The sequence below is a fragment of the Mizuhopecten yessoensis genome, unplaced genomic scaffold, assembly GCF_002113885.1.
Source record: "Mizuhopecten yessoensis strain PY_sf001 unplaced genomic scaffold, ASM211388v2 scaffold716195, whole genome shotgun sequence".
In the NCBI taxonomy this organism is placed as follows: domain Eukaryota; kingdom Metazoa; phylum Mollusca; class Bivalvia; order Pectinida; family Pectinidae; genus Mizuhopecten; species Mizuhopecten yessoensis.
This window is the reverse complement of record NW_018479995.1, coordinates 205,893-215,442: the sequence shown is the minus strand read 5'-3', so window position 1 is coordinate 215,442 and position 9,550 is coordinate 205,893. Positions and strand designations below refer to the sequence as shown.

Genomic DNA, 9,550 nt, shown 5'->3' with positions numbered 1-9,550 from the left:
CCACTCTATACTCCGGGTGTTTTGACTGTTTTAGGTACCAGACCCTCACGTTTCCGGTCAGTCCGCTTATGATGTGTGGCGAGGACAGTTGGATAAACCAAGGTATATTTTTTAACTACCTTCGTATACAGAATCGCAACGAGTTTGTTCTAGATTCGAATTGTTTTTTTTTTTTATATAGCACAGAACGGCAACGGAGTGAACTAGGTCATGCAATAACGCAAAAGCAATAACGTAAAAACACTGAGCGAAACAGTATTTTCATAGAACAATTTGACATAGATGTAGTTTGTACCTCTGGGTTTTCCGGTTTTAAAATATTGCAATGGATTCTTAATTGCTTTTTTTCTGCTTGCAACTGTTCAAATGGACATTTTAATATATACCATACTTATGTGTTTTTTCGCATGCTGAAATTGGGTCTGTAGTTATGGCATTTGTTCATTTTTGTTGCCGAAGTTTGGCAAGAGCCCAACTTCACTGATGTTTCACCTGCTTTGCCAAATACAATTTCTTTCACCGATTTATTCGACGGAGAAAATATGCCGAGAGGCGTAAAAACAGCCACCTCATGCAGTGGCCGGCCAATGCCAGAGTTTGAAAGTCAGTGAAACAAACTATTCATTCAGTGCTGTTTGTTATTGCTTAACCATTGAATTTGCGTGATTAATCTTGAAGTAAAGATAGCTTAGTTTTTAAAAGAACATATGTGTCACCAATAGCATTATCATAATTAAGTACTCACATTTCATTCCAATCTTTTCAGGACACGCAAGGTCGGTTCAGGAAGTGACCACACGCCTTTCGTAGCCAATGCCGGAGTTCCGGCCCTTTATGCGAAATTCGCTTTCACGGTTAGAATTCGATTTGTGATGCCTTCTTCAAATGCTCTTTTGCTGATTTTATGCATTGTTACAATTAGAGAGTTTTGTTTCATTATAGCAGATTGTCATGTAAAACAAAATTACAAATAGTACACATTGCAACGTATCGAATTCCAAATAGGTAGCAGTGACCTAATTTACTCCCGATTGTGAATATCTTGATAAAATTTAAGAAAGATCAAGATATATTTAAAATTTACGATTTTGATATTTAACGTTCTTTTGAATTATTAAAAAAACACCTGCTTACTCCTTAGAATAGAATTATGAAATTCAACTTCGAAATGAATAACAATTGATATTGTTATGTAAATAATCAACAACACCATGTTGCAAAGCATACGACATAAGTACATCGTATTTGTCCATTTACAAAATATCTTACAAATCTCTGTCAGAGGGTAATTGTATCGCGGGACCTTCCTGTTTTCTCTCGAACAGGATGACTGGAAATCGACATCAACACCACTGTATCACACAAGATACGAAACTACTAGTCTGTTATTGATGATAGACCCCGGATATAAACTTTCCGGTGCCATAGCGGGAATTCTTGCAGAGACGGGCAGACGACTCACAGATTCACTTGTACTTCCGCTAGGAGTAAGAGACTACGCCGAGGATCTAAGGACGTCGGTGAATTCGTTAAATGAATCTGTGTCTGGAATCGTGGAAGAGAAATATATAAGTACGTTGTGAGAGGCTTGTGAGAAACAGGGTTAGATTTATATATATCTCCCTTGAGCTGAAAGTTTAACAATCCCTATACATGTCGTAGAGGGGAAAACATGTCTGAATTCGTCAATGAAAATAAAAAAGCATGTGCAGAAAAAACCTCAGATCAAGTAAATTAGAAAGAAGTCTATTTGGGCTAACCGCTTACAAATTTTTGTTGATAGGCCGTTCAGAACAAACAATCTATTTCCTAAATGAATATCTGTTGAGTTACCTGATTTGATTTATTTTGACTAACGGATTTCTATTTTACAAATGATGTGTTTCAGAAGATTTTATATCCACGCAATAGTATTGTTTTATGTTTAAATTACTATCATTGGTAATGTAAGCAATTATTTCGACTGTTACCCAAAGCTAAAAAAATATAGGCACAATTATTTGCACAGTAGCATCGTAAACATTCTATAACTCCATTTTAACAAATGCACGTTTCTGAATTACCTTTTTTTTTTAAAGTTAATTTTAAATTTTACTGTTCAAATAAATTTGACTTATTAACCTTGTTACAAATCTGAATTTCATCAGCTAGTTTCTATGTACCTGAATTGATTCTGAAATCCGAGTATCTTTAAATGTTAAAAAATAAGGGAACCATTTATTCTTTCATGGACTTCATTTCGAATCTCGTCAGTCGAATCCAGACTCCAGTAATACCATTAGGTCAAAGGAATACTGACTCAATTATCCGAAGCTTCCATTTTTTTTGGTCTTATTGACGGGAGATTATCGATAGATAGGCTTTCTTCGGTATATTGTCAAAAGATACGTGTATTTTATTAAAATGTATTGTTTTCATGTTTCAGAGGGTGTCCTGAAGGGCACCGAAGCACTGTTTGAGGCTGTTGACAAGTTTGAAAAGGCAAAGGAAAGCCTTGACAAGCAGAAGTATAGCATTTCTTTATAAAATACTCTTACGCTTCATTACCATTCCTTAAATTAACCCCTATATACTTACCGCGTCTTATAGTACATTGACATTTTAATCTCAAACCTGTACAATCAGATAATGTACGCAAGGAATTATCAGTTTTATATTCTGCGTCTAGATGAATTGTAAATAGGATTTCTCTATTGTATTCCTAAGAGTTGTTTCATTGTAATAAGATTTTATACAGAATCGTCATCACTTTTTGCAGCGTAGCCAGGGTCGCTTCATAAATTTCGTCTCGTCATTCATGCACCCTTGATGATGGCGTAGAGTATTAGGTTTACCATCACATCTTATTTTTTATAGTAGAAGAGTAGAAATGAAAAGAAATCAATCACTCCTGTGTGATACAGAGAGAAAAAAATAGCCCTTGGGATAATTTATGTTTGAGTTTAGCACGTGTCAACTCCTCGTGCTAAACTCTTATGATCTTACCCTAGGGTTGAAATTTCTCTTTATTCCTTACACAAGAGTGACTGATTATATTAGTCCTTTAACTAGAAATCACGGGATTTGTTCTGTGAAGTGTTTAATTTAATTGTTTAAATTGTACACCTGATGATACACGTATGACGTTAGGGAATTTATTCAAAGACCGGTGTCCGTATAACAAGAAAATTAGCAACTACATCATTGAATTAACATGTAAATGCTTTCATTTATTTCAGCCCTATAGAGATCAGAAACCTCAACGACAAAATGATGGCAGTAGAGAGGGCATTTCTTGATGTTAATGGAATCCCTTACCGTCAAAATTACAAGTAAGTTTTTCTTCACAAACGGCGTTTTACCACCACGCCATGATCACTGTCTTATTTTCCGATGCAAAAATTTAATACTGTATCTTGTCTCGTCGAACATGTAAGAAAAAAAAGTAAAGAGTTTAATTTGAACTCAAATATTATATAGCTCCAGGTAAAAAAAAAAAAAAAAAAAAAAAAAAAAAAAAAAAAAAAAAAAAAATTTTAACAGGCGATCGATAAACTGTAGATATAAAAGAGGACAATGTATTCTGGGAGGGGTAAGAGTATTCTGCTTCATCGACGACACCTACCACGTAAATATAAATCAGATCCTTTAAATTTGACGTTCTCAAAGTAGGGACCGGGGAAGTGACAAACAAAAAACGTTCAGCGCAATAATGAGCATAATCAAAAAGTCGATATTCATATTGAATAAATTAAAATAGAGTATTTCCCAAGGGCATAACGGTGACAAGAACACCAAACTTGCTCTTAGTCTTCCTTAACCTGTATCACTCGAAAATATCAAATAAACTGCCATATGAGGAGAAGCAGGGATGTTTCTTTGAACAAAGGGAAGGTTCACGTTAGTTGTAAGCGGTTCCTGTAGATGATATTATAAGAAACGATCGAGGAGCCGTAACCGTTTGATGTAGAAGAGCCTTATATGTAGCGTTCCGATTTCGCCGATACATTTCTCAATATTTAAAGTCAATCCCTCGGATGATTTTCCAAAATGTTACTGGCTATTCTGCTAATTTATTTTCAGTAATACCGGGTTTCATAGTATATTTAGTTTTCAAGAAATTGCCCCTAGTATCATGATTAATTAACATGTCGACTGCTGACGAGCAAGCTTACAATACACGGTCTCCAAAGATGCAGGTTGAAGTAGACTATTGTCAAGTTTCATGGGTCGCCGTCATGATCTTTATATATGTTGTTACATTGTGTGATATGATGGTCGGCGGTGCTTTTATTATTTACATCCATATGTCTTGCTGTTTGTTTGTCACTAACCCATTTTCCGGTATGCGGACGTGACTTGGATTTGACCAAGATTTACATGGCAGGCGTCTCGTCAATGAAGCAGAAGACGCTTACCCTTCCAGAACACCTGGTCTTAATACATCCTCGTACTTTTTCAAGGGTCTCTATGTATGTCTTTTCTTTGTTCATGTTTCGCCCTAGTTTGATCGATTTTGAGTTTGAATTTTGAGTTGACATTCGATATTTTCTTTGTTGACAATCATTACATAATTCGCTTGTTTGATAAAAATGTTAAGTTGACATAGGAAGGGTCAGTGAACATATGAATCCACGCAGCGAAAATCTGTTATACATAATTTTTGTCTAATCTTTGAAACAAAACAAAAAAATAAACATAGGAGTTATTTAAGTATTTATAGATAACAGTAAAAGAATAATACTAACATGTATTTATTCATTTATTTTGCATTCTTCATTTGCATATTACTCTTGTAACTTAGATGAACACACACTTCACATTGACAACAATGTAATACAGTGTATACCAGGAAATTTTCGCTGCAGTTTAAATTTCGCCCTTTTCGAATTTATCATAACAGCGAATATATGTAAACCCCATACGCTTATTATATCTTAAGGGCGAAATTATCACGGGACGAACAATGATTTTACCAGTAAAGGCGAAAATTTAACTGGACGAAAGTTTCCCGGTATACAATATAACAAAGACGATATTGCTCAATACTCGTGTCAATTTAGGTTACATTATTATGACGTCATATATCGACATCAAATAATATAATTATGATTTTTCTTAGGCACCTTCTGCATACGCCAAGCGCTACGAACCATTATGGCGGTCAAGGTTTTCCAGGGGCGGAGGATCTCTTGTTCCGGTGGAAACACAACAGCACCAGATCTGCCGTTAGGGAGCTTGAGGGACATCTATCCGTCATTGCTTACGCCCTGTTCTCTGCGGCCAAAGTCCTCATTCATTAATCATCATCTTCAATTAAGGAACCTCAGATCAATAGAAGTGATTTGTTGTTGTTGTTGTTGTTGTTTGTTTGTTTTGATGTGGATTTACATGAGGATTTCATCCCGACAACATTTGCTCAAGAGATCAATCACTATGGAAACGCGCTAAACCGATATTGTGGTTTACGGTAAAATAGTCGAATTAAGTTTTTTTGCCGGATTGATGAAATATGCCAACGCAGTGAAAGTTGCTAAAGCAAACGTCTGTCAATAAGGATTTTCTTGAAAATAATTATTCCCGGAGTCTCTGAGGTTTTCATCAGCATCGCACGAGGCGTTCTGATTACTTAACCAAATATGAATACGGGTTCACCTTCTTTGAAATTTCCCTTGGTTCGAGAAATTATCGGTCAACGAGACTGAAGTTCGTCACGCGAGGCAGATGTCAACCTCCTGAACATAACAAAAAACTAGCAGTATGACGGAGGAAAACTTTAAAACATTGGAATGACGTGTGTTTATCGAAGAAAAGAGAATGCATTTTAACTAGATAAAGGAGGTTTTTAGAAAAGTAAAATGTCCATCTTTCCAACGGTTCCCAGTAATTTCATCCATCTCTTTAGAGATGCGAGGAAGTGAGAACGTGAAGTTCAGTTGATGTTTTGATATTGTGACCTTTATACCATCATTATGGTAACAATTTTCCGAGCGTTCCTCTGAACCCCTAAAACATCTTATATTATACATTTATTATGCCGAAAACAAACAAAAACAATAACACAATAGGACAGATGATTAGGTTGACGCGCCCTCGTTGTCGTCTGCTTCCGGTATTCGGAACGAGGTTGTGGTGGCTCTTGCCCAATTTACCAGAGAGTCTTCGAATAAGGGAAATATGATCGGAGAAACTTGAGCGCGTGATGGCAGGATGGTGTTTTATTGCCCTGTCATGTGATCAGTATTATCTTATAAGACACGTTGTTTGAAAGATGAGGTAATAGTACTCTTAACACATTCTGAAAGGTCAAAACATGCTATTTGTAACAAAGTCACATATCTCTGTTACCGGTATGGCGTGTAAGACTACCGGTATGACGTGTAAGGTTACCGCTATATTGTGTAAGGCAACCGGTATGACGTGTAAGGTAACCGGTATGAATTGTAAGGTTACCGGTATGACGTGTACGGCTATCGGTATGACATGTAAGGCTATCGGTAGTACATGTAAGGTTACCGCTATGACATGTAAGGTAACCGGTATGACGAGTAAGGATACTGGTATGACGTGAACGGTTACCGGACACCATTGTTATATTACCGGTTTTACATGTTAGGTTACCAGTATGACGTGCAATATTACCGGTATGACGTGTAAGGTAACCAGTATGACGTGAAATATTACCGGTATGGCGTGTAAGGTTACTGGCGTGGCATGATCTATTACTGGTATGACGTACTAAGTGAGCGGGTTAATAAGGTTATTGGTATGATGTGAAATGTTACCGTTATGCCGTGTAAGGTTACAGGTATGACATATAATGTAACCGGTACAACATGTGAGATTACCGGTATGACATATAATGTAACCGGTACAAGATGTGAGATTACCGGTATGACGTGTAATGTTACCGTTATGACGGGTAAGATTACCGGTATGACGTGTAAGGTTCCCGTTATGACGTGTAAGGTTACCGGTATGACGTGTAAGATTACCGGTATGACCTGTAAGATTACCGGTATGACGTGTAATGTAACCGGTATGACGAGTAAGGTTACCGTTATGACGTGAAATATTGCCGGTATGGCGTGTAAGATTACCGGTATGACATATAATGTAACCGATACAACATGTGAGATTACCGGGATGACATATAATGTAACCGGTACAACATGTGAGAGTACCGGTATGACATATAATGTAACCGGAACAACATGTGAGATTACCGGTATGACATTTACTGTAACCGGTACAGCATGTGAGATTACCGGTATGACATATATTGTAACCTGTACAACATGTGAGATTACCGGTATGACGTGTAAGGTTACAGTTATGACGTGTAAGATTACCGGTATGACGTGTAATGTAACCGGTATGACGAGTAAGGTTACCGTTATGACGTGAAATATTGCCGGTATGGCGTGTAAGATTACCGGTATGACATATAATGTAACCGGTGCAACATGTGAGATTACCGGTATGACATTTACTGTAACCGGTACATCATGTGAGATTACCGGTATGACATATAATGTAACCGATACAACATGTGAGATTACCGGTATGACATTTACTGTAACCGGTACAACATGTGAGATGACCGGTATGACATATATTGTAAGCGGTACAACATGTGAGATTACCGGTATTACATATAATGTAACCGGTACAACATGTGAGAGTACCGGTATGACATATAATGTAACCGGAACAACATGTGAGATTACCGGTATGACATTTACTGTAACCGGTACAACATGTGAGATGACCGGTATGACATATATTGTAAGCGGTACAACATGTGAGATTACCGGTATTACATATAATGTAACCGGTACAACATGTGAGAGTACCGGTATGACATATAATGTAACCGGTACAACATATGAGATTACCGGTATGACATATAATGTAACCGGCACAACATGTGAGATTACCGGTATGACGTGTAAGGTTACAGTTATGACGTGTAAGATTACCGGTATGACGTGTAACGTAACCGGTACAACATGTGAGATTACGGGAATGACGTGTAAGGTTACCGTTATGACGTGTAAGATTACCGGTATGACGTGTAAGGTTCCCGTTATGACGTGTAAGGTTACCGTTATGACGTGTAAGATTACCGGTATGACGTGTAAGATTATCGGTATGACGTGTAAGATTACCGGTATGACGTGTAAGATTACCGGTATGACGTGTAATGTAACCGGTATGACGAGTAAGGTTACCGTTATGACGTGAAATATTGCCGGTATGGCGTGTAAGATTACCGGTATGACATATAATGTAACCGGTACAACATGTGAGATTACCGGTATCACGTGTAATGTTACCGTTGAGACATGTCAGGCTACATGTATGACGTGCAAGCTACCGGTATGACAGTTTGACTGTATAATATAGGTATATTTGTACCTATAACTGAAAGTCCTGATGAAATTAAACTTTAACCTAAAAACAAAAATAAATGCATCTCAGGGTATGTGGTTGCAATTCTCTGACGGAATAAATCCGAAGGACTCGTGTAATAAACCAATCTGTCAGCATTAAGTGGTTTTTGAATTTTATTTATTTAAAAAAAAAACGAAACGAAACGGAAACTTTGATGAGCCACAACCGTCATACATTGTACATACAACGGAACATTTCTTTTAAGTGGGTACGTCAAAAGTCTTTGAGAGATTCGTTCAAAAGTGAAGGACACGAGAAAGTGCAATTCAGTGCACGTGCAAAAATAAATACACTGACACTTCCGGTTCTGTGAAGAAAAAAACTGTGAAATGTGATTTAACGCGTAGAACATTTTACATATATGGGATATTATAATGCAGACATTTGAAACCTGTCAATGACAATTCAAAATGTTTACTGTGTCTTTGTCGGTAAAATGTTTTCTAATTAGTAGGAGCTTTTCGCTTGCTGTGTGTTGGTCAACAATTATCCTTTAATGCCAGATTTGATTTTGTGCTTTGTTATGGCCACCCATTTGGTGTGTTAGTCATTTTTTCTCCGTTCATACTTGTATTACATTGGAAAATTCCAGATTCAATCCATATATAAACTGTTAACGCGGAAATGTGACCCCCAATGAAAACGTATTACGGGTCACAATTTGACATTACACCGGCAATCAAGCAGAGCAATCGGGGACCGTCGGCACTTTCCATAAACGAGTTTTTGCTCGTTTACGGAAAGTGCCGACGGTGACCGATTGCAAACAGAGATATCGCAAAATGAAACTCCAGAGAACTTTACCTGCGTCAGAAAACTCCATTATGGTTCATTATTATTCCACCATATCGTATAGTGAACAAAGTACGCGATTCCTCTTGAATGTGTTGTTATGTACGCCGTCTGTGTCTCACGAAAGCTTGTCGCTTAGACAAATATGAAATGAAATAAAATAAAATGGTGAAGGAGGTCTTTTGTTAGGTGTTTGTCTGTTTTTTAGGTGTAATAACACGTTTTCAAGTAGAAATATTAATACTTACATGCGGAGATAAAACGCTGACGTAGATGTGACGTAAACTGATTATGACCCTACTGTGCTGCACGAGAAATGGTA

The 9,550-nt window shown here is 37.2% G+C and overlaps 1 protein-coding gene across 1 annotated transcript in view; it reads left to right on the top strand.

The window, feature by feature from the left end:
* The window catches only part of LOC110442043 (N-acetylated-alpha-linked acidic dipeptidase 2-like), a 14,267-nt gene extending 7,356 nt beyond the window's left edge, over positions 1-6,911 (top strand). Inside the window, exons 12-18 of the mRNA XM_021485445.1 lie at positions 35-64; positions 460-595; positions 767-854; positions 1,326-1,572; positions 2,426-2,507; positions 3,219-3,311; positions 5,102-6,911. Coding sequence (XP_021341120.1) covers positions 35-64; positions 460-595; positions 767-854; positions 1,326-1,572; positions 2,426-2,507; positions 3,219-3,311; positions 5,102-5,282 — 857 coding nt within the window. The 3' untranslated portion in view covers positions 5,283-6,911. The remainder of the gene's footprint in view (positions 1-34; positions 65-459; positions 596-766; positions 855-1,325; positions 1,573-2,425; positions 2,508-3,218; positions 3,312-5,101) is intronic.
* Positions 6,912-9,550: the final 2,639 nt, after the last annotated feature.